The sequence below is a fragment of the Phaseolus vulgaris genome, chromosome 6 (assembly GCF_000499845.2).
Source record: "Phaseolus vulgaris cultivar G19833 chromosome 6, P. vulgaris v2.0, whole genome shotgun sequence".
NCBI classification, from domain to species: Eukaryota; Viridiplantae; Streptophyta; class Magnoliopsida; order Fabales; family Fabaceae; genus Phaseolus; species Phaseolus vulgaris.
This window is the reverse complement of record NC_023754.2, coordinates 6697797-6723403: the sequence shown is the minus strand read 5'-3', so window position 1 is coordinate 6723403 and position 25607 is coordinate 6697797. Positions and strand designations below refer to the sequence as shown.

General features: G+C 31.6%; 2 protein-coding genes across 4 annotated transcripts; both read left to right on the top strand.

Moving 5' to 3' along the window:
* Positions 1-9045: 9045 nt before the first annotated feature.
* Positions 9046-15766, top strand: LOC137831014 (uncharacterized). 2 transcript variants are annotated; one of them, XM_068638500.1, is made up of 6 exons: positions 9046-9215; positions 10390-10779; positions 10870-11521; positions 11617-11816; positions 12186-12427; positions 14266-15766. In XM_068638500.1, the coding sequence occupies exons 2-6, from the start codon at positions 10508-10510 to the stop codon at positions 15483-15485; spliced, it is 2586 nt and encodes an 861-aa protein (XP_068494601.1). In that variant the 5' UTR covers positions 9046-9215; positions 10390-10507; the 3' UTR covers positions 15486-15766. The 2 variants fall into 2 exon arrangements, with proteins under 2 accessions (XP_068494601.1, XP_068494600.1); XM_068638499.1 differs by having other exon boundaries at positions 9138-9358; positions 10411-10779.
* Positions 15767-17289: 1523 nt separating this feature from the next.
* LOC137831013 (uncharacterized) lies at positions 17290-19769 on the top strand. 2 transcript variants are annotated; one of them, XM_068638497.1, is made up of 4 exons: positions 17338-17481; positions 17647-17692; positions 18303-18959; positions 19253-19769. In XM_068638497.1, the coding sequence occupies exons 2-4, from the start codon at positions 17689-17691 to the stop codon at positions 19474-19476; spliced, it is 885 nt and encodes a 294-aa protein (XP_068494598.1). In that variant the 5' UTR covers positions 17338-17481; positions 17647-17688; the 3' UTR covers positions 19477-19769. The 2 variants fall into 2 exon arrangements, with proteins under 2 accessions (XP_068494599.1, XP_068494598.1); XM_068638498.1 differs by lacking the exon at positions 17647-17692 and having other exon boundaries at positions 17290-17481.
* The last annotated feature ends 5838 nt before the right edge of the window (positions 19770-25607 follow it).

The window sequence follows — 25607 nt, the reverse complement described above, 5'->3', positions numbered from 1 at the left end:
GTCAACTTCCTCTGTTGCATTTTCGGATGAAGTGTGATGTACATCTGCATTAAAATTTAAATTTGTATATTAAATACATTAGCAGCTAATTGATAAAAATTTCATTCTAAAGCCTAAAAAATTTAGTGAATATAAAACCAAACCTGAAATATGAATAACTTTTCCCTGTAAATTAACATCACTTGACAAACACCACTCCTCCTTACTCTCTATGACAGAAACCATCTTGTGTGTGTAGTTTAATCCATATGAAGTACTACTTAACTTATTCCTCTGCCTTCTACATTCTTGGTTCAAAACCATCTTCATTTTCTTTGTTGGATTGTTGTTTGATTTTTCACTCATATCTGCAATCCAGTTCTCATTCTAATACATTACCATGAAATAATGACCAACATACAAAACTTCATCTAAATATTCTTAAAATAGGTTTCTTGTAACTTTAATCTCAGTGTATGAACAAATCAAGTAATGAAGGGTGAACTTAAATTGTATATAAAAACATGAACTGCATTTGTGGTACTACCTGTTGTAACTTTTGTAGCCTTTCCGTGTAACTTATTCTGAAGGATGATCTTCCTTCGATTTCTTGCCAACTTTGACTCATCTGGCTCCATATGCATATAATGTTGATACTGAAGATCATTGGTTGTTAAATTCTTTTCACAAAACAATTTTACAAATACCTACTGAAATCACAGAAAGTTTAGAGCGGGAATAACCAATGAAATTTTGGATGCAGTTTGACTTTTTGATAATTGGCTTATTCCAATGATGTGCAGAATAATGACTTACTTTAATGTAATTTTATTACCATATGTGTACTACATGGTACGCTTATTTTGCTAAAGAAAAAACAAATTAAGGTAGAAAAAAGAGATTAAGAAAAAACAGTCAAATTGTAACAATAATCTAATAATATAATGCAAGGAAAAGTTACTTGCACATTCCAAAAGTTATATGCTTTGTTTACAAAATTTCCTGACAAAGATTTAAAAGGCCCATTTTATGAAAAATTCTAGAAAAGATTGTCTATTGATATTTGTTGCTTCCCAAGGTAGATATTGAATGTGTCATATTATCTGTCAAATTCAATAGTGTGCTTCAAATGTTATTTTTTGTACCATTGAATGTTCTATAGTTCATATTACTATGATATCAATTTTACTATGCATATAGCTCTGCGGCAGGCTGTGCCTACTAATCATCAAAATAAGTTGTTCATTCTCATCTAATTTGTGCTACCTACAATTGTATTAGATTTAGATTTAGATTAGATTTCTTTCATCTAATTATTAGAAGTCATGAAATAAATTAAAACGGGTGTAATTTAGGATGTATGTCCATTTCAAACCAAGCATCTTAACTAATATTATTTTGCATAATCAATCTTTTCTTTGAAATTGTTAATTGTGCATAATCAATCTTTTCTTTGAGAACTGTTAGAAGCGCTAAAATACCTTCTGAAATTTGGATCAGAAGCGCCAAAATGGAACTACACTAGATCTCCTGCAGAAGTAAGAAAGTATCATTAGACTAAAAAATAATATTAATAATAATAATAATAAACACAAACACAATTACTTTTACAGACCTTTTGAACTTGGATCAAAAACACCAAATAACACATGAACACACGAACATTTGAAGAAAATGAATAAACATTTGCAAACTCAGAAAACCCCATAAAATAGAAGAAAACAAAAAAGAACAGGAAGAGAAAAAAAATAGAAACAACCATAGCAAACTCAGAAAACCCCAATTTCAAATGAAAAACCAAAAAACCAAAATCAAATCATAAAATGCTCAATACAACATCGTATATGTAGTGATAGTCATTACCATTTCAAATTTCAAAACTAAGCGTCATTTCTACAAATCTCTTATTGGAAAAAAGAGTTTTCCATTACGCCATCATCACAACTACCAAAATTGTGAAAAACATTAATGATAGGGTTTTGTTTGCAGAGGAGAGGAGCGTGAGGGTTTCAGAGATAATTAGGGTTTCGGAGAGAGAAAGGTATGAGGGTTTGAGAGAGAGGTAAAGCGGAGTGAGAAATCGTAAATTCAAATTCAAAAAGGATTACCTGAAAATGGTGCTCTGTGATATATCTACAACATCTGTTGGATTTTGCATTGCATAGTGATACATAGGAAAGGAAAAATGGAAGGCAGTGCCAGCAGAAAAAATCTGAAACCCTATTATGAAACCCTAATTTTGGTAGAGAAGAGGAATTGGGGAGAAGAGGAATTGGGTTAGTTCTTGAATTTAAGCCCAACTAAATGAGAGAGCATCAATTTTTGACATGTGTCGACCTTTGAGCCCAACTGAATGAGAGAGCATTTGCTTGTGACACGTGTCCACTGATGAGCATATATTTATTCACACTCACTAGCCTTATTCATAGATTTTTGGACTATAATAATAAATAAATCCATTGTTTTAATTAATATTCTTATAATTGGGTTTAATTAGGCCTTAACTATTATTATTATTAATTTTGTGTTTTTAGAGTAAATTATCCAGAGGAAGCATCTACCTTTGTGAATGGGCCAAATATGTAAAAGTCCAAGTTGCTTCTTGAACCAAAACAGAAAAAATATTTTGAGGAGAAGAAAGAGAAAATAAAAGCTACAAGATTCCAGAAACAGAATTGGAAGCAAATCTTATGCAAAATAAAAAGAATTATGGAAAGTGGAAACTGTTTACAAAATCTAAACTGCAATATTTTCCCAAGATCCTTGGAGCAGAAAAGCCTATAAAAGGACACAAGCATCAAGGAGAAAAAGAGAGAGCTGCATAGGGTTTTCTTAGTTTATTTTCTTCTTAGTAATTCTTTTGTTTTGTCTCCGCATGGAAGGCTAAACCTTTTTGGTTGATTCTTTTGTAATTCCCCATTGAGTTCTGAGGTTTTGTTCAATAAAAGTTTCGATTTTTAATTCTCTATAGCAGTTGTTTTTATTGTCTAATCTCCTGGAAAACTAGTTTTTGTGAGAGGTTGTACTTGAACGCATGATTGAGAGTCTTCCTTATCTTAAACTTTGGTTTCTTAGTTAGTTCGCTTTGTTCTAATTAATTTCTTGGGCGCATGATTCAAGGGAGAGGAGGTAAGCATTCCCATGGAGTATACGCATGGAACAAAGTGGGTATTGATTAAACTAGTAGACGCATGCTTTACTGGTGAGTTTCAGTTGTATCAGATCGGCGCATGTTCAATCTGGTTGAGCTCTGTTGGAGGATTGAGAAAAGATTAATCTTTAGAGAACCTGTGAAGAATTCAATGGTGGAAGAACTTGGGATCAACCGTTTTTTTTTATTTGCTATTTTAATCTCTTTTATATTTTCTGCACAACTATCTCAAACCCCCTTTTTATCTTTATTGTTATTGCTAACTTTTATTGCTTGCAGGTAGATTTTAAACCCTGATCAACTGATTTTACTATTGGATTCGTTGGGAGACAACTTGGGGACATTTGTCCACAATTATACTATCATCTCTCTAGTGTTACACAAGTCTACGCTAGAATCATATTAATTTGACAGCAAAACGACAACTATCATCCACCTTTCTTCTTTAAGTAATTTTCTTTCTAAATTTTTTTTCCCAAAAATACGTGAGAATGACACGTGGAAAAAGCTTTCGTTTGTGCTACCTACAATTGTATTAGATTTAGATTTAGATACTAAAAATGGTTTTTGGTTGATTAACTTGGTATGACCTTTCAATAGAATTAAGGATGAGTGAAGTTACCTACTTACCCTTTATTATTATGTGCTTCCGTTTAAGGATTATTAGTTTTTAACTAGAGTATTAGTGCACTAATTTATCCAAATATAAATGTCTAATTTTAGATTCAAAAAAGTCAATTCTCTCCCTCTTTTTCTCTCCTCTTTGTACCTGTAATCACCTCTTTAAGTGGAACATTGTAAATGATATTTTTGGTTTCGGCTCATGCTTAAGAAATTTTGTTGAGAAAGAGGTTAGTTAAGGCTTGGCCGCAGGTGGTTGGGAAGATCGATCGACCGATTTAACGATGTCATAACGTTCAAGCTAGCGATAAGTTTATCGAGCAACCCATGCGGAAAATATCCAAGTAGTCAACAACTTTGCCAAGAAACTGAGTAGGTATAGGAGACACACAGTCCCCCAACCTCGAGTCGAGTAAGCAAAGATGCTTACATGCACTCTCGGACAACCCCTACAAGAAACACACAACATTCAAAATATAAAAAAGAATCCAACAATGGTGTTTTAACAACAACAATATTTTTCTCCCCCATTTGTCTTCAACAAATAGAAAAAAAATGGAGAGACTAAAATCAACAAAAACAAAAATTGATCATCGCAATGGTATAAAATTAACAGTTGCTCTTGCATTGCTTCAATTTGCTGATCAAGGTGTTCAAACCTTGCTTCAGCCCTTTCATAATGTTCCTTCTGTGTTACAGAGATGAAATCAAGCTTGTTCACCATCAATCTTTCAAAACTAGAAAGAGGTTCACTTCTTTCAACTAGAGGAACATATGGTACCATGGCTTGCAAGTTGTAATCATCAACAACTCCACTTGTCCCACTAGGTCCAACACCATGACTTTATCTAGCCATACGGTACTCATCTTCTTTGCTTACCCACCTGTCATTCATTTTCACAAAGCCCATCTTGACTAATGATCCATTATTGATCTCATGTGATTGCTTGATTGTTTCATTTAGTTCTTTCTCAAAATTAACCTCAAAATATTGAAGAAATTTAGAAATTAGAATAACATAGGTGTTGAACATGAAGCTTTGATGCCTCCAAATCCATGAAGACAACTTGGAGATCTTGTTGTTGTATTTAGGGTTTTTGTTCTAGTTAGTTTAGAATTTGCTAGATCCACTCCAAATCAATTCACAACTAAATCAATTCACAACTAAATCAATCTGGTTTTTGAAAAGAAAAATGTTTTTCAAAGCTAAGTCAAAAACAACCTGTTGATTTCTCGTTTTAATCTGTTGTTTTTCCTCAGCCTATGTGAAGGGTTTTTGAAATGTTCTAGTTTTGGTTGACTTAACTGTCAAAACCAATTCAACTGGTTAAATCTTCTTTTCAACCAGTTGATTTTTGAATTTCTTAACAGCTTTTCATAAAACTGTTAAATCTGTTTTCAGTTATTTACAAACTATTTTGGCTCAAGTTTAACTGATTAAAACGCCTAGTTTGATTAGTTATAAAACTGTGATTCCCCTTCTTATTTGAAACACACAACAAGTGTTTCAAAAAAGATTTTGTGAAAGTTTGGATTCAAGAAAGCAAGATTGCTTTGGGTTGTGCTTTGGTTAAAGAGTGGATTAGCAGCAACTGTGATTTCCTGTAATCAGGTGTAATATGTTCCATATTCTCTTGTAATTGTTCTTTAGTTTGAATTCTTGTATCTGTAAGGTCAGAGGATTGTTCTGACTGTGCGTGTGAAGTCAAAGAGGGTGAGTTCTTGAGTGGTTAAGATCACCTCTTTGAGGTTGTGGTGTGTTGTAATCTGTTGTTGGTTACCTAGTGAATACCCAATGGTTTTCTGGAGACTGGATGTAACTCTAGTAAGGAGTGAATCAATATAATTGTTTTTGTGATCTTCTCTCTCTCACTCATTTAAAATCTGTTTGAATTGTGATTTATTTTCTGATGTCTTAAACAATCGGTTAAATTTTTTATAACAGTTTTAACAAATTTGTTTTCTTGGTTAATCTGATTCTTTGATTTGAAATCAACATCAATCTTCATTCTTAGCCAGTATTTGCGAAAAAATTTCCTTAAACAATTCACCCTTCTCTTGTCAAGGCCATTAATTCTTACAATAGGGAAATCTATAGTCACTTAGCTTGATTGACTTGAGCATGTGCTCCTTGAAGATATAAATCCAATTGACTTTTATTCCTTTCATAATGCAATATACCAACACAAGGTCCTCTTCGGTCAGAACTAAATGATTACTCCTTCTTGGTGTAAGCATCCATGTTGTGATGAAGACTAGAACCCTTTTTTCTAATTTTTGCGCACCCACGTGAAAACTTATCAATTTTTCCTCTCTCATAGCCATGAGATAAGAGAAAATTGCTAAGCTTCTTATACCACTACCTAGGTGCCTGCTTCAATCCATATAGAGCCTTTTTTAGCTTGAAAACATGTTAAAGATATTTGTTATCTTTAAAGCCAGAAGGTTGAGAAACATATGTTGAACAAGGTGCTTTGATGTCTCCAAATTCAAGAGGGATGCTTGGAGACTTTGTTGTTTTTTTATGTGTGTGTCTAGTAGTCTTTTAATTGTTAATCCACTATTTAAGATTATCCAAGGTTAATTGAATCTTAATCCTTTTGAAAAAGATGAGTTTTCTTAAGAGTGTGAAATTTCAATCTGTTGAAATGTCGATTCAACCGATTGTTTGACACTTAGTGGCTTTTAAAATGAGTTTGAAAAGTTTGGCTTTGTTTTGTTATCATACTAATTCAACCGGTTGTTTCGAGAATTCAACTGGTTGTTTTTCTGAAAACCTTAATGTTAAGTTGTTCCAATTTGTTTTAAATGATTCAAATTGTGTTTGGTTCTTGATTTTAGCTTTGACCATCTGATTGGAGTATAAAAAGATTGTTTTATGCTCCTATGCATTAACTAAAAAAGAGAGATCAATCAAAAATAGTTTTCAAGATTTCAAAGAGCTTTTGGATAATCTCAAGTGTGGAATAGGATTGTCTTATAATTCTGAACTTTAATCTTTGATTTTACGCAGGTGTATTATATTCCCTTCTTCACTAAACATTGTATTTCTGTGTGTACTAGTGTGATGTAGTTTCAGAAAGTGTTTCTGGAAATTGTGTGTTTTGTCAAAAGTGGTGTGTGTTCTTGAGGGGTTCAAGATCATCACTTTTGGTGTGTGGTTTGTAATCTAGGTTTGATTACATAGTGAATTCTCAGTGGTTAGCTGAGGACTGGATGTAACTCTTGATTAAGTGTGAACCAATATAAACATCTTGTGTGAATTTCTCTATCCCTACACTCATTAAACCGTTTTATCTTTGGTTTTCAAATTTGTTGGTATAAACAACTGGTTGTTTTGTAAAAAACAACAGGTTACTTTTTCGGAATCAAACTAAAAGCAGTTTCCTATTTGGCTGAACAAAATTTTAATTGATTGATTCTTCATAGTCTTTCACTCTACCTTCAATACTTGCAAAAATCTTTAAAAAACAATTCACCCCCTCTTGTTTAAGGCCTTTAGTTCTAACAATTGGCATCAGGAGCTGAGTTCTTGAAAGTCATTCAAGTTTTTTATCCTTAGACCTTTTAAAATGGCTGAAAACTACTCTTTGGGGAAGGTGCTTCAATAAATAGGCCACATTTGTTTTAGGGATTGAATTATCAATTCTGGAATATTAGAATGAAAATCTTTCTTGAATCAATTGATAGAGGAATATGGGTTGCTATTGTAAATGGCCATTTTGTACCCAAATTTGAAAAAAAGATGGTGTTTCATTGAGTAACCTTGGTCCCAATGGACTAAGAGTGAAAATAAAAGAGCTCAATATGATTGTATTGCTAAGAGCATTATCACTTATGCTCTAAATTCTGATGAGTTTAAGACATGCTTGATAAAGTTTTTTTTAAGAGAATTGTTTCTTTTTAAAATAATAATATAAAAATTTATACTTACATTTAAAGTTAATATTTTTTTCCTCTTTTATGTAAATATGAAATTTGAATAACTAAAATTGAAAAATAATTAAAATATGGTGAAAGTATTATTTTAAATGATTTGTGCTATAATTACCAGTATCTCTTAAAAAATGGTTGGTATGATTGTATCATATACAAATACAAACTAGTAATTTTTTTTAAAATTATATTACATTATGTTTTTCTCTAAAACTCTATAATTGTTTATCGTAAGAAAATTTTGTGTCTATGTCGCTCATCTTAAATGTAAATTTAAGCATAACTAAACTGCTTATGAAAATAGAATAAACACAAAATTATTTCATATACAAAATTGAACAAAAATTATTCGGAGCTTTTATTTTAAAATTAAAAAAAATATTTTTATTATTTCACATTAAACATCGAGTGCAAGTTCAAAAATATCAGGCGCAGAAAGCAATTGCCTCCTACAATTCTCTTCTTTTACTTTAGATTTGGGCCTGGAAAATCTAAGCCCATAAGAGGAAGACAATTGCTTCCTGCACCATATTGCTACACCCAATTCCAGTGGAAAAGACGAAAATGTCCTTAAAAAAATAGGTGCATATAAAAATACCGTCCAGACTCTCTTTTCCGGAATATGTGTTTCGCATTTTTTTTTCCAGAACGAATTTTTTATATTACGGATTTTCTTATCCATAATGAGTTTTTCATTTTTTTTCCGAATTTTCATTTCTAGAACACAATAATCTTTCTTCTGGATATGCTTTTCTAGAATGTATTGTTTTCAATTTCAGATTTTTTTTTTTGGATTTTTATTTCTGAAACTCAATAACCTCTTCCAGATTTATTTTTACGGAATATATTATTTTCAATTCTATATTTTTATTTCTAGAATAAAGGATAATTTTAAAAATTAAAAAAATATGTTGGGTGCAGGTTAAAAATGCAAATGCTTCTTACACCCAATCATTTTTAACCTGCACCCAACATATTTTTTTAATTTCCAAAAATACCCTTAATTCTGGAAATAAAAATTCGGAAATGAAAATAATATATTTTGGAAAAATAAATCTGGAAGTGGTTATTGAGTTTCGGAAATAAAAATCCAAAAAAAAAATTAAAATTTTATTTCAGAAAAAAAAAATCCAAAAAAAAAATAATATATTCGAGGAAAAAAAATCTGGAAAAGAGATTATTATGTTTTGAAAATGAAAATCGAGAAAAAAAATAAAAATTCCATTATGGATAAAAAAATCCGTAATATAAAATTTTGTTTCGGAAAAAAATAATCTAGAACACATATTTCAGAATTTTTTTTTAAGGATAGTTTCGTCTTTTTCGTGAAATCGGGTGGTGATATGGTGGATAGTTTCGTCTTTTTCGTGAAATCAGGTGGTGATATGGTGCGGGAAGCAATTGCCCTGAAAGAAAGTCCAAAAGTAACTTCGTCTGTAACCCCAACACTGCGTCTTTTTCAACCTCTAGCACAAACCCAACCCCCAAAGCTGTTGCCGGAACCACTGCGACCATAGCTTAAAACTCTGTTTGGCTTCTCTGTTTCTGTGCTTCACTGGTTCATGTCTTGTGTTTTGTACTAGGAGTAGTCACTAGGCACTACTACGTATTTCAACTTGCATTATTTGTCATTTATCACTTGTGGAGTTATCAATTATGTACGGAGTTTAGGTATTGAGTTTTTTATGATTATTAATTTATGATTATCAATTAAGAATATATTTGAAGGAAGACCTGTGAGAGAAGAATGAGAAGGATTAGCTAATTTGTAGAAGTTAATGTCTATTAGTTTTCTCAGAATCTGAATTTTAACTCGTATATAGGCTAAATTTTAGTTTATGCAGAAGTTAATTTCAGCTTTCCCAACTATCCTTCTCATTTCTCTCTCTTGGATGTGCTTGTAGAGAAGTTTCCTCCAAACAGGACCCTATGATTATTAATTAAGCATGTGGTGTCTTATACGGGTTCTCCCCTCTGATTTATGCTATGCTATGTTATATGCATAATGCATATTCATATTAGTTTCATATATCATGTAAATGATTTACGATTCTGTATCCAGTTCCTGAGTCTGAATAGAATCTTGAGTTTGACTGCTTAAATAGCTACTCTATGTTCAGTCGTACTTTTGGCAGTGCATGTTAAATTCATTCCTCTATCTCTCTCTTTGTATTGTTGCTTTTGTTGTTCATATTGTTAATTATGCTGTAGATTGATGACAGACACCATATATAGACTATGAATTTTGATTTAAAGACAAATATTTCTTTAATTTTGACTGTATTTTTTAGCATTTGTATATGTGTAGCATGGTAGCATCTTTTTAGGTTGCTCCTGTCAGTTATTGGTAATAATAGTCTTGGATAGTAAAGTAAAATAATATATTTTGATTTTCAGTTAAATAACTGTTTGTATGTAAGTTTAAAGGTAATTAGATGAATTGAAAGTTATATTTTATATGGTTTTGACACCTAATATTATTAGAAGTATTTGAGTCTGCTAGTGTGTGTTTGTGTGTGATTGAAGTAGTAGCACTTTTTCCTCCTATTCTTGCAATTTGAATTTATTTGGCTTCCATTTAATCCAGTTCTTCCTCTAATCCTTGCTTTCCTTTAAAAAGAATTTACAATCATGAAATTCATGGGAACCTTTCCTTCAACTGTACTTCCTTTGTACAATTTAGAATATTGTCACAATGACAGTGTCTTCAACTGTGCTTGCAGTTTCTTTGGAGATTGGACATCATAATTATAATGCTAATTGCAAAATCAATTGATAGTGGGTTTTAAACAGGAAAAATTCATTTCGTGTTAATATACCATGGCCAGATGGGATGCAATTTTATCCCTTCCAGTACAAAATCCTCCCACATTGGAAATTTCCTCTCTTGACCTAGTGTGGTCAAAAGTGGAAGGTTGGCATGATAAATTAGATAGAGTTGCTCTAATACCATTTGCTAGAGTTGATGATTTTGTGAGGGGTGAATCCAATAATAAAGAATGTCCTACAAGATTTCATGTTGAAGCAAGGCGTCGACGGTCTCCATCAACGCCTTTCAAGCAAAAGGTTGATGGGATACTAGAGTACATTTTGTAAGTTGTAATTGTCTTCATTGGGAATCACTTCTTCATCGTTATTGTTTTTTGCATTCTACTTCAGAGTTTAATACCATCTCAATGTAGGTATTGGTGTTCCTTTGGTCCTGACGACCATAGAAAAGGTGGCATTGTCCGACCAAGTCGTACTACATATGTTCCAAAGAAGAAAAATGCAGGTAGACCAAATACCAAGAGAGGTTGTACTTGTCACTTTATTGTGAAGCGCCTTATAGCTGAACCTTCAGTTGCCCTTATCATATATAATGATGATAAGCATGTGGACAAAAAGGGTTTTCCATGCCATGGTCCGCAGGACAAAAAGGCTGCTGGAACACGTGCTATGTTTGCTCCATATATCTCAGAAGAGCTCTGTCTTCGGGTGTTATCTCTTCTATACGTTGGAGTCTCTGTGGAAACCATTATGCAGAGACACAATGAATCTGTTGAGAGACAAGGTGGTCCATCTAACCGTGATGACCTTTTGACCCACCGTTATGTTCGTCGACAAGAGAGGGCAATCCGTCGTTCTACATATGAGCTAGATGCTGATGATGCTGTCAGTATAAGCATGTGGGTCGAAAGTCACCAAAATCAGGTTTTTTTCTACGAAGATTTCTCTGATTCAGATCCATTTACTCTGGGCATTCAAACAGAGTGGCAATTGCAACAATTGATTAGATTTGGAAACCGAGGTCTGCTTGCCTCAGATTCAAGATTAGGTACAAATAAATTACAGGTTTGTTACTTTCATTTTCCGTTGATTTGAAGTGACCAAAAACATATTTGCTTTGATTTTCTAAAAGCAAGCATGCTGGTAATTTTTTTTTCCAGTATCCCATTCATAGTCTTCTAGTGTTCAACTCAGACAAGAAAGCCATTCCAGTGGCATGGATAATAGCGCCAAGGTTTTCAAGTTTGGATGCACATCGATGGATGAGGGCTCTTTACAACAGAGTTCACACCAAAGATCCTACTTGGAAGTTGGCTGGCTTCATAGTAGATGATCCATTGTATGATATTCTAGCAATCAGGTTGGTTCAAAATTTATCTGCTATTTGCTTCTGTTAAAAGTAGTATTCTTTTAATGTTGAATAAGTATAGAAATGCATTGCAAACTTTTATTTTTCTAGTGACGTATGCCTGTGTTCTGCTTTCTTTGTTCAAACCAAAATTAATCTTTTCATCTTTTTAAGTGTTTTTGGTCCTGTGGTTTATTATTGTAAAAACTCAAATTGTGTGCTTGTTTGGGAAACAATTGAATTCGGGAAATAATTTCTCTTAGAAAGTGTCTTTGATGCTGGTAAGGACCTTATAGGGTTGTGCTTTACTGCATCAGTTCAAGGAATTGATTTTATCACAACCTCTGTGCTAACAAGTATGCATATTCTTTATTTTTTCAGGGATGTGTTTCAGTGTACAGTAATGATAAGTTTCTGGCGGATTCGTCATTTATGGCATAAAAACATAGTAAAGTGCTTGAAATCTGATATGCAAATAAAGATATCCAGACGGCTTGGGTGGATAGTGGATAATATTTGCCGGCTTCAAGGAAACATGTCACTCTTTGAAGAATTCATGGAAGAGTTTATTGATGAATCCAAATTTATGGACTATTTCAAGTCCACCTGGCATCCTAGAATAGGTTAGTAATAACTAGATGGTGTTATGCAATTTATTTTCTAATGAAATTGAAAAATAACAGTATGCCCACAATCTATTCTAACTGTTCTTGCTCTTATTAGATTTATGCCCTATAAATGAATACAATATCAACACTTACATTAATACTAATCTGTGCTTTAATTAGATGCTGAAATTTTGATGTCAGAATTATGTATACATGAAAAATATTATTTTAATTGTTGGTAAAAAAGTAGTTTTGTTTTTCATGTTGAACTTAAATTGAGACCATCATTTCTAAGGTTATGAAAATGCTATTAATAGTTAATAATGTTTATAACAAGAATATATTATTCTTTAAAAAATAATTTTGAGAGTTTAGTCACCCACACACCCATTTATAATATAGCATATTAAATAAAGAAATAGAATCCATTAGTTATCCCATTTATTAAACTTTTCATTTCTCAAAGACGCATGGAGAGGCTAATTATATTTCTCATGAAGATGGTAATGATTTTTCAAAATAATATAGATTCATTCATTCATATTATGGTAAAGATTTTGTTACCATGACGACAAAGAGTTGGTCAACTTGATTGATGCCAATATATTATCGTGATGAATATTATCAATCATCAAAAGTATGAAAATTGATTTTATCATGTTCTGATATTTACGTAATTTTAGTGGTAGAATATGTTTAAAAAACTATATGTGCGATGATGTGATGTTAAGGCTTCTTATCCGAATTTGTGCATGGTCTCTTACTGGCTTACTCTTGTTGGGTGGGCAAAACCACTGCATATTCTATACTTATTAACTGATTGCAACTGTTGCTGTTTGTTTTGTTCCACTTATTATATTTGCAGCATGCTATTTCCTGACTATTTGTCTGTCAATATAATGTCAATCAGGTTAGGGATAAAATCATAATGTTTTTATGGGATATCTATACCTATATATAAAGGGATTATCCTCTTTAACTGCCATTTTATTTTATTCCAATTTTATCTTTATCTTTATATTTTATTTTATTAGTTTAAAAATATATGAGAGGAGATATTTGTCATTTTGTGAGCAGATAACAGAAGAGGGAACACTATTTTTAAATTCAAAACTAAACATTGCAAAGTGAGGTTTGCTGAGTAACGGTATACAATTGCATCTTTTTCTCCCGTTCATCTTCTTTTCTATTTTCATATTCAAAATCTAAAATATGAGAAGTCATAAAATACACTAACACAACAATTTAATCAAACTTATAATAGAACTATTAAAGACAAAAAAAAGAATAGTAGGGTTTTGTTCATTGAATAAAAATTTGAAAAGAAAATAAAGTACCAGATAAAAGTGCGGCCGGTGGAAGTGAGAGGGGTTAGTCTATGAGAAAGAGAGGGCTTAGGGAGAAAGGGGGAGGCGCGTTAGTCTATGAGCGAAAGGAGTGAGAAAATGGATTGAGAGAGGGAAGAACAAACAAGCGAAACGAAACGCTTATGTTCTAGGATTTGATTGGGAGGGTTAAGAATAAGGGGGGTGGTGATGGAGGATATGGAGGGGAAGTGGTTGACGGTGGTAATAATTTGACTAAGTCTCTTTGCGGGTCCAAGGCAAAGAAAAGAAAAGCATATTTCATCATATTTTCTTTTGTATATAATATTTTTCATGATTAATGTTGATTAAACAATTGAGAATGAATTTTTGGTTTATTGCTTAATGGTGTCACATGTGTTGTAATGATAAAAATAAAAAATGCGGATACACAGGCACGAAAGCGTCTGTGTTCCCGCTAGTTTTTATAATATGAATTTGTTATTGTAACTTTGTGTACATTGAAATTACTTTGTCCCTTTGATGTAGGAGCATGGATCAATGCACTTCAAACTCTTCCTCTTGTTAGCCAGGAGTCTTGTGCAGCAATGGAACTTTATCACAACCAATTGAAGATTAGGCTGTTGAATGAGAAAGAAATTGGTGTTTATCAGCGGGCCGATTGGTTGGTCGACAAGTTGGGTACAAAAGTCCACTCTTATTTCTGGTTAGATGAGTACTCGGGAAAAGATGATTTTGCACGATACTGGAAAAATGAATGGATGAGTGGTTTGACATCATGGCGCAAAGCACTGAAGATTCCTGACTCTGATGTATCAATAGAAGATGGATGTGCTAAGGTTACTGATCAGGATGATCGAGATAAAGCTTTTGTTGTATGGAATACTGGTTCAATGTTGAGCATTTGTGATTGTAGTTGGGCACAAGATGGCAACCTTTGTGAGCATATCTTGAAAGTTCTCAGTATCTGCCGAAAGAGAGGGTCCGTTTTACCATCTGTCACTTTATTTCAGTATCACCAGGCACTGAATAATATGCTGCATTGCCCCCCTTTTGATTCTTTAATTCGTGATCATGCGGTGTCATTGGCAGTTTCAGTTCAGAAGCAGTTAAATACTCTACTGGATAAAGAAAGTGTCCAGACTGTCACGAATCCTATGGAGGAACGGATCGGTATTGATATTCCACTGGAAAGTTTCAGGGTTGTCTCTGGTAACCGGGGTCAGGTTATTAAGAAGCATGTCACCAATGATGTTTTATCTTTGGATGGTGGTGAGGATAGACATGATTCAAATGAAGCCCCTGGATGTGCTAGTGCAATGCATGATATTGCCGATCAGGGTGAGGATGGAGTTATCACTAGAAATGGCGAACGTTTTGGGAGTGCTGCAGTGGACAGTTTGACTGCTGACATGAATGTTGATCCACCATCAACTTCTGATCCTGTCTTGCACCCTGTTGATGATACTGATCCAAGTTACACGTTGCAAGAGAACAAAGAGTGGAGCTTGGCTACAATAGAAAATGAGATTTCAGCTTCCGAAAGTGGTGCTTTTTCTAATGATAAGATTGAAGATAATATTTTAGATAAAGGTAGCAAAGATTGTGCTATGGATGTGGATCCCCCAACCTTGGCCACACACTCATCAACAACACAGGAAGTGAAGCATTGTGAAACACATGAAAAAGGTGTCAATGGGGTTCCTAGAGCAATTTCTTGCACTGAGGATTCTGATAGCCCACTCTAGCCCCTCATCAACTGTAGCAGTTGATATGGGTGAAAATTAAGGTACCATCAAGGAGGATGTGAGTTTAGGTTCAAATACCTGAAATTAAATCATGAATTAGAACACATAATGACAATTTAGAGATACAGATGCCAGTGAAGATAAATTTTGATACACACTCTGTAAAGATTTTTTGTTAAGTAATTAGGAAACCATTACTACCGAAGTCAATAATTTTTTAATTATATGACAAAGTTAATTTCAAATTTTTAATTATATGACAACCCATAATTGAGTGACAATGTATAGAACTTATTCTAGTAGTGTATTTCAATTGTGAGGTGCATAAAGCTGTCAATGGAAATTGCTGTTATTGCAAGATCTTTATTGGTAAGGTTTATTCAATTAAAATGTTCTCATAAATTAGAACTTCAACAACACCTTAAGCCAAATATTTTAAATTATTGTCAACAAGTGCTGGAAAAGAAGCTGATGGTGCTTCTTTCTCATCCATAATGCATCTTGATAAAGATTTTAACATTCTTGTCTACGGACTGGATAACTCATCTGCTCCAGGGAAATCATCATCCTCTTTTGATCCAATCCCTAGATATAATTAGAATTTTTCCATGAAGAAAAGAAAAGGATTAAAAATATTATTTTATATTTACTCATGTATAAACTAAAATTGGCATAAAAAAAAGTTGAATAAGAAAACTTATGCAAATCATTTTGGTCAAAGCAGGGAAGGCTGGCATTGGAGGAATTGTTGGAGATTAATAAGTCACTGTTCTCTTTTGTAGAGCTTATGCCACTTTTCCATCTTTACTAATAGTTTTGTAAGTGTATTTTTCAATTAGTTCATTTTTAATTTTTCTATATTTTAAAATAATTGACCAAACAAAATATATTATCTTAAAATTCACCAAACTATCAAACTTATAAGAATACATTTTCCATTTTATTTCTTGAGCTACAATTCACCTAATCTTACTCACATTTAGAACAACTAAAATATAACAAGATTTATAACATCAAAATTCAAATTATCCAACTAAAATTTAGGGTTACGTATAAAAATAGTTGTTCATTGTAATTCGTGATTAAGTTCGTAAACCATCAGCTAGTTTCACGTACGAGATTAATTTTCTTGATATTCATAAATGTTTTCCAAAAATAGAGGTTACTAATTTTAATTTTAAGCATCATTTTTATAAAATATAATCGAAGTTATTTTGAAAAATTATTTAATAAACTAGAAATTAGTTATTTTATTTATATTTACTTAAAATTATTTAATAAAAGTTTATTTTAAAAATTTCAAACAATGTTTCTATAGATGCAATTATATATTTAGTTAACATGTGTGTCATATTTTTAATATTATTTTACACAATATTTATTTTTGTATCCTTATTTTATTGAAAAAGAAAATTGAGAGTGAAAAGGAAAATGAGATGAAGAGAAAAAATAATAGAAGAGGTTTAGTTTAAAAAAAATATGTAAGAAATAAAATAAAAATGAAGATCATTTTTTAAAATTTAAAAAAGGGTTTCTTACACTTTATTCTTTTAGTTTTTACAACGTATGATGATATACTTTATTATGTATTTCTATTTTTAAATGTAATTATTCTATTCTTTCAAAATAGAATATATGTCTTTATTTTCAATATAATTTCTTTATAATTGACAACATACTAATTTTTTTTCGTACATTTCTTCTCATTTTGTGTAGTATTTTCTAAAATAATATGATTTTTAAACTTCCGAAGAGGTTATGTAAATCAGTATTCATTGTTAAGTTATTTCCCAAGATGCCATTAGTGAAGTAATATAAAAACTAACTATTTTGTTTCCACACTTCTTGGTGGGTCCCACACTGCTCACGAAATGGTGTTGAATTAGTGGTGGTTTTGTGGTTACCATGTTCCCACCCCAAGTCCAACCTCACACCCACATTTTTCTTTCTTGTTCTTGCATTCACCTCAGAGTATGGTTTCGCAGATGAAGTACAAGTAAGTTTAATCGTGTTCTAACACTAACTATGAATTAAGCTTCTACTTTCAAAGTTTTCTTCTTTTTCAGAAAAAGTAATAAAAAGAATCAAACGGGTATGTGCTTATGATTCAACAATATAGAAGAAATCCAATTCCCCTGTTCCTGTATTTTTTTCATTTCAGGCTGAGGAATGTGTACTGGAGTCTATTTGTGCATATCTTGAAATGGGTATGTTCAAGTTTTCTTCTTTTTTAAAAAAAGATAATAAAAAATAAAAAGGGTGTTTTTATGATACAAGCATATGGAAGAAAGAAACCCAATTCTTCCTTTTCTTTGATTTTTCATTTTAAAGCTGAGGAATGTATACTGAGGTGTATGTATAGATATATTTAAAGGGGTATGTGGAAGTTTTCATGAACTTTGGATATAGTTTTCAGTTTCTGCATTTTCATAATCTGTTGAATTGAAGACTGCATCCAATGCTCCATTAAACAGAGTATCATTCAGATTCATTGACTTTTTCTGGGATAATCTTTGATTTGTTGGGGGTGTGTCCAATTTAGCTCTAGTTCTGTTGCAAAAGGTAGTTTCAGAATTTAATGCACACCAAGTATAATTAAATTGTTTGATTTGTAATGATTTTTGTCCTCTCAATCAATTAGAAATCGCCCTAGATATGATTTTTTAAACAATTATTGCAAAAATTAACAATTTATTATACATGTGATGTATGATTAGGTGGCTGAGAAAAAAATTTACACACAATGCATTCTAGTTACATTCAAATGAAGTTGTTTAGCTAATTGGGGGTGGCTGCTATTGTTTTTTCTGTTGGCAGGTTATCAGAATATTTGGTTCTGTGGTAGCAAACTGTGTGCTTTGGTGACTCTAGTTTTGTTCGCCATGAACTTGGAGTTTCTTGGTAAAATCCCTTGGTTTAATGCTCAGTTGAACCCATATTCGGTGACTCATTCAGTTCCCACCAAAGCTTTAACTGAACAACCTAAAGAAGAAGAATCAAGAAATGAACCCAAACTGCCCTTCCTTTCATTGTTTCCTTGGAGAGAGAGTGATGCAGACAAATTTCAAAGGCCATCTACTATCAATAAAGGGTTAAGGAGGAAAGCACAACGTCGGGGGAATGGTCTCGGAGAAGATGGTGAGGCTATACCTTTGCACTTCCGGCCGTATGTGTGTAAGGTTCCATGGCATACAGGGGTTAGAGCATTTCTTTCTCAGCTGTTCCCAAGATATGGACATTACTGTGGACCAAACTGGTCAAGTGGGAAGGATGGAGGATCTCTTGTTTGGGACAGGAGACCGATTGATTGGTTGGATTTCTGCTGTTACTGCCATGATATAGGGTATGATACTCATGATCAAGCTAAGCTGCTGAAGGCTGACTTGGCCTTTCTAGAGTGTTTGGAAAAGCAGTATGGGAGAACTAAAGGAGATCCTCATGTTGCTTATCTTTACAAGACAATGTGTATTAATGGTACTCCTTGCACCAAATATTATTAGGATAATGGTCATGTTGTTCCTTAACTGCTTATTTTGGTGTTCCATTCACCTCCACAATATGCACAACAAAGTTTAGCATTTAAGGTGGCGTTGGTTACTGAAATAAAACTTTATATTTGATTGGACCAAAAGCTCTTCAAGAACTAAACCTAAATTTTATCTATACTTATATTTCTTTATGGGTTAATAATGTTATGCTTTGTTGTTATAAGGAGAGGATTTGCTTTAGAACATGTGTGCTGACTTTTTTTCCTCTATGAATGACAGGTCTGAGGAATTTTCTGATACCATACAGAAGAAATATAGTGAATCTGCAACATTTTGGGCAACCTTTGATTCAGTTTGGATGGCTAAGCAATTTGAGATGGAAAAGTTGGAACTTTGAGAAAGCTTATGGGTTGAGCTCAGTTGGGGGAAGTACCATGTTAGACATTATGAATTTCATCAATTTTTTAAAGTGTGCAGCCCTGAACCGTCCCCAAGTTCCTTAAGTTTTAAACTTCTGTTTGCTAGGCATGTTTCTTACTGTCATGGCTTCCACATTTTGTATAGACTATAGTGTACATAGCTTGTATTGTAAATTGCAACCTTTGGTGTTGCATGACTACTTCTGTTATTGTTGAAAATCATTAGGTTGTGAACTGTGAATTGTTACTTTGTTTGCTTATATTTGAAGACTAAGCTTATGCTATGTGTAGGTATTGGCATATGTTTGTATATACTATAATTTTTAGGATATTCTTTGTAATTAGAATGAAGTAACAATATTTGGTTTCTCTCTAAATCGGATACTTCAAATACCTTTTTTAGTGCAAACTTGTCATGACACCTGTATGAGATGAAACTTGTCAATTTGAATTGAATCAAAGGTCTTCTTTTGACTTAACAACATGATCGACCACAACCTACCACAACCGTTGTCTATTCAAGGATTATTGGTAAGATGTTTGAATTCTTCACAACTGGTAAGAATAATACTTGAATCTTTGATATATGTCCTAAGAACTCCCATTACCAGTATATGGCTTGCTGTTTTGTATGAAAATCACACATTAAATAATATTCTTATTGTCTCATATACTTTGTTATTTGTCAATCAAATTACCTTTATTACTATAACTTTGGTCATCATATTCTGATTGTCAGGACATATTCTTAGTTATGCTGATAGGTAAAGGAAGCTCTACTATTTTGGAGTTGCTAAAAAATATATGATAAAAATTCGGTTATCCGATTAATGTATGATTATGACATCAATGATTAGAACATCTTTCATTTGGGTATTTAAAAATATTGCCCTCACAATTTTTAGTTTTGGATGTTTTGAATCTTCATTATGATATTTTTTTTTAATAAAAACTTTCATGTTAGGTTAATTAATAATAATCATCTGTCATTACATGAAAAAAATATTACTATTAAAAAAATAAAAAATATAGGGGGACTAGACCAAAATCTATATGTTAACAAAAAGATACATAGGTAGACTATACATATTCATACAAAATTTTAAGAACAAACTATATAGAAGTTTATTTCATTGATCTTCTATCAATAAATCCTAAATTAGTCAACTTATTAGCACACGCATTCCCTTCACGAAAAATATGAAACCTGATTTTCTCACAATAATTAAGACAAATATTTTATTGATTATGAAGCATCCACGAAACATTAGTTCTAGCAATAAACGCAACAAAACTAAAGCAGAATCACATTCATGCCAAATATTAGTAAGTCCCATCTTTTGAGCTTTCTCCATGGCATCTTTTGGCTAATGAATCATTTTTTTTTATGTACCAATTATGATTAAGAGTTTTTAACTTTTTATAATAATCCATTATGGCGTTTAGGATATTGTAAAGATCCATGTATTTTTGAAACTTAGTATTTTGACATGAGACTCATGTATTTTTCAGATAAGGTTGATATTTTCAGACAATCAGGTCGCTCTCACCTTCCAAGATTAGAGTTGGGATGGAGTAGACTGGTTTTCCGACTCATTTTTGTAATTAAAAATTAATGGAAAATAATTTGAAAATTTAATTTCTTTATATTGTATGATTTGAAGATATAATGTTATTGTTTTAAATCACTAATACTTACAAAATTAAGTTACAACAGTAAATTAGAATGAAATAATTTAACATGCAAAGGTAATAATCCTTAAAGACATAAGAAAATATTTACATGACATAAAAAAAACATTTACATGATTAAGTACGCTTTGAAATCATATACATATACTTTTTTAAAAATAAAAAATTAACAAAAAAAAACTAACATGTTTGTTTGTTCCATTTTTTTTTGAAGCTGAAGGAGGGTCAAATTGATCTATTTTGTCACTCCTAAATGATATGGACAACTTTTTTCTAAATCCATACTTTTCTAAATCTCAAAAGTGCCCTTCTCAAAATCGATTTAGGTTTTGGTGTTTAATGGTTGGAGTTTAGTGAAGTCTGTAGTGAAATTTGTGATGTTTCTTGCTTGGGTGGTTGGTTGTGATGGTAGTTGGTGGTGGATTTTGTCAGAGATAGTCGGTGGTTGTGTTGTTAAGTTTCTATGTTTGGTTTCTGATTGGTTTTCTGTGTATTTTTTAAATTTGGATTGTGGAATCTATAGACTTTCTAGACTACAAAATCCATAATGTAATAATTGAATTTGTTGCATTCTGGATTGTGCAATTTCAAATTCAAATTATATTGTGGATTACACAATTCAAAATATAACTATGTATTCTGGATCGCACAATTCAAAATATAAATATGTATTAAGGATTCTATAATTTAGGAGGTATATGCAATTTATAATACAAATTTATATTTCGGATTGCACAATCTGAACTATAACTAAGTGTTGATTTTTATTTTGTTTAGAATACAATTTTTTTAATTTTTTTACACAATATAACTATGTATTTATACCTTTTGGATTGTGCAATCCAGAATATATAGTTATATTATGGATTACACAATCTAGAAGGTATTACCTGCTTTTTCATTCTTAATGCAAATATGTAGGAGAAAAGTCAATCCTTTTAGACTCGTATAAAAACTTTCAGAAAAAAAATTTACAAGAAAAACTACTTAATCTCTAATTTTACATTGTGAATGGAAATATTGGTGGTTGTGTGGTGAGAATTTAAAATCCTTATCTCGACAAGCAAACTGAGTCAATTATAGTATAACTGAGGGTTGTCGTATTCATAAGAAATTAATGTTGTAGAAATAAATTTCAAGATCAAGTCATGCAAAGATAGATGTTGGTTGCATATATTTTATAAATATCTAACTATCCTAGTCCTACATTAATATTTAGCTCGAGAGGAATTTTTTTGATAAAAGAATAAAATAAAGGATGGTTAGTATAACACAAGTGTTGGGATTGAAAGAGTTTTGTGATATTTTCTTATCATTGTTGTTTATAAATACTAAGTTTATTCAAATTCCTTTATGGTCAAACCAAGTTGATTCCTCGCAAGAGGTTATCTACAACCATAAACTATCCCAATCAATTTCTTGCATTGTTATAGCTTATTTGTGCATTAAGATGGAACAATTCACCATATTCTCATCTCCACTATCCTTGACCATTGAGATCTATAATTGGTTTGATAGGGTTCAGATATATGAACTCGCCTTCCGACCTTATTCATGATCCAAGGGCATCACTGGTCGTTCCTCACCATTAAACACTAAGCATGCTATCAAACCCAGGGAACTCAAATCTCAAATAATAACAAACATTCATAAAAAACAATAACTTAAGAAATATCACATTGCTTTTCAATCCCAACAAGATAAGTTTAGCAACTCATTGTAAAATCTTACCGTGAATGCTCAAGTATGAGAAAATAAAGAACAACAAATATGGATCCATAGACGTTGTTAGCCAACTTAGGCTTTTGATCCTTTCCTTCAGAGTTTTGGCTTGGCTTCAGCCTTGAGGCTTAGTATGATGACCTAATATGACTCTGAAACTCAACCTTTCCTGAGCCTAGGCACTTTGACCCTTTGGTTTAAAAGTTTGACTACCCTAAAATCAAGTTCCCGAGCTTAGGGGGCTTGTGTACTATCTAGTACCGAAAGGTATAGTGCAGTTCATATCCACTCACAATCATGAATTTAAACTACTTGCAGTTACATTATGCCTCACTTATACTAGAAAGTAACTGACCCACATTTCCGTAGAAGTCGCCTTTTATATTCAATAACTCTATCAATTATTATGATATTATACAAGCCCAAAGGTCTATAAATACCATATCAGGGAGTATTCAATTTTTGACTTAATACTTTTAAGTGATGTTCTACTCACTTATCTTAAACCTCTTACTTACTTAGCATTGAAGAGTCTTCCGCAGGTGGACTGACATTTGATTTGAAATCATAAAACTCGACAACTCTTCATAGAAGAAGTTGATTTTTCCACGCTACTTAAACATTCACCTCAAACAACTTCAACTCATTTTTAGTAAGAACATGACATATGGAAAAAAAAACCTAAATGAGTTACTGTTTACAAGAGAGATTAAAGGAATTTCATATAAGTTAGTTATGTCTTGCAAGAACATGCTACTTAAAAGAAAGGAAGAGCAAGAAAAGAGTTTTAAACCAAATTTTAATACCAAAGTCAACTCATCCTTTTTTTTAGTTTAAAATAACTCAGTTAGAAGGTATAGGATAAGTGTTTGTCAAATTAAAATATGTGTATCAATGCTCTTTGGTGAATCTCCAACTTGCTTAACTATTATAAAATTTTCAAAACTTTGTAGATTTTCTTATATTTATTTAATGTTATTTTAATAAAATAATTTTTTTATAATAATTTTGAAAATATACATTACTATATTAAGTCCGAGACTTGTTTAATAATTGAAATTTTTTTTTTTTAGTAATTTTAAAATTTATTAATTATCATTTTGAGTATCAGACTTATTTAATAATTAAAAGTTAAAAATTATTTATCAAAATATTGAGTCAGATATTTGTTTGAAAATTAAAATTGAAATATATATATATATATATATTAATTTTTATATTAAGGTTTTTATTATACATATAAAAATTTAAATTCCTGAACTTAATTGATAATTAAGAATTTTATTTATATAATAATTTTTGTAGTTATTGAATTAGACTTGTTTGATCATTTAATTTTTTAATGTAAAGTACTGATTAAAATAATTTTGTCTAGATATAAAAAAAAAATCAAAATCCAATACCTTGATTAAGAATTGACTAGAAATATCCACCATTTTTAATGGGAGGTCAACATCTTATCAGGTCTAAACAAACATTTTTATGATAAAATTATATTGAACTTAAATAAATATTTTCTCTAAAACAAAATATTTGATTTAACATTTTACGTTATTTAAGATGTTGGAACAAATATTTTAATGAAAGTAATCTATGGCTTTTAGTCTTAAATTTAGTTTTGTAAACCATTCAAAAGGATTTTTCATAATAAACTATAAATATAACTCATTTAATCATTTTCATCATATTTCCAATTACGACAAGTTTCCAAAATAAGATGCATGAGAATATTTTGGTAGAAAATGATTCTACATTTTGATAATAACAAAATCAAGGTTGTGAAACATTATTTTAATTTAATTAAAATTTGATATTAAATTGAAATGAAACAAAAATGGAATCAGAATGAATTAGGAAGATATTTATATTCTACAGGCAATCCCAAATAAAATGAAAAAAATGAAATGACCGTAATGCTGCGCTAACACCATTTGATATCATTAAAAATTGTTATATTCCTCTCACAAGTAGTAAACAAATGCCAAGCAGAAAGATAAAAAATCATAAGTCATAACACTTACATTTCCCATTGCAAACAATCCCTTGTAAAAAAAATTCAGAAGACATTAGAATATTAAAAGAAATATGCCAACAATATAATGTTCACATTTAATCTTGTCATTGTGTTAGTCAAGTTTTTCAGCACCCATAGGAAAGCCATAATCACACACCCATTCTCCAATCAGCACTTTTTCATACACATACACAAATACATCCTCCCAATCCTTTTTACATCATTAGTCACTTTGAAGCACTTGTAGCAGGCATAACATACACACACATGCCTGGGCCTGAGAAAATTAAGAAACCAAACAAATTCATTCTGTACAAGTTTTAACAGTTAACAGGTTCACAAAAACACAATACAAAATTTCCCCATAGAGACCATCTAGGCTCTAACATCCCTCCATAGTCCATACCAATGGTCAGAAAATCACAATTCCTGTAACCTAAACAAAAATCACTTGACTCATAATCATTAATACCAAAAATCCATTGTTTAAAATCCAAAATAACTCCACCAACTACTCCGAAGACAATCATCATTCACTTAACATGTCATTTAGGACTCTGTTAATTGGCATCCTAAACAGAAGGACCTATGCAATGCAATCAGCTAGTTTCTCTGTTTCAAGAATAAATAAAATAAAAATTAGTGGTAATAGTTTACACCCTTGCACAGATACATGGCCAATCAACATGAATTAATGAAACCAAAATATAGTAAACTCAAATACATAAACTAGTTTTACTAGGTAATTAATAGCATGCTACACCATCACTATAGCCGAAAGGAGTGG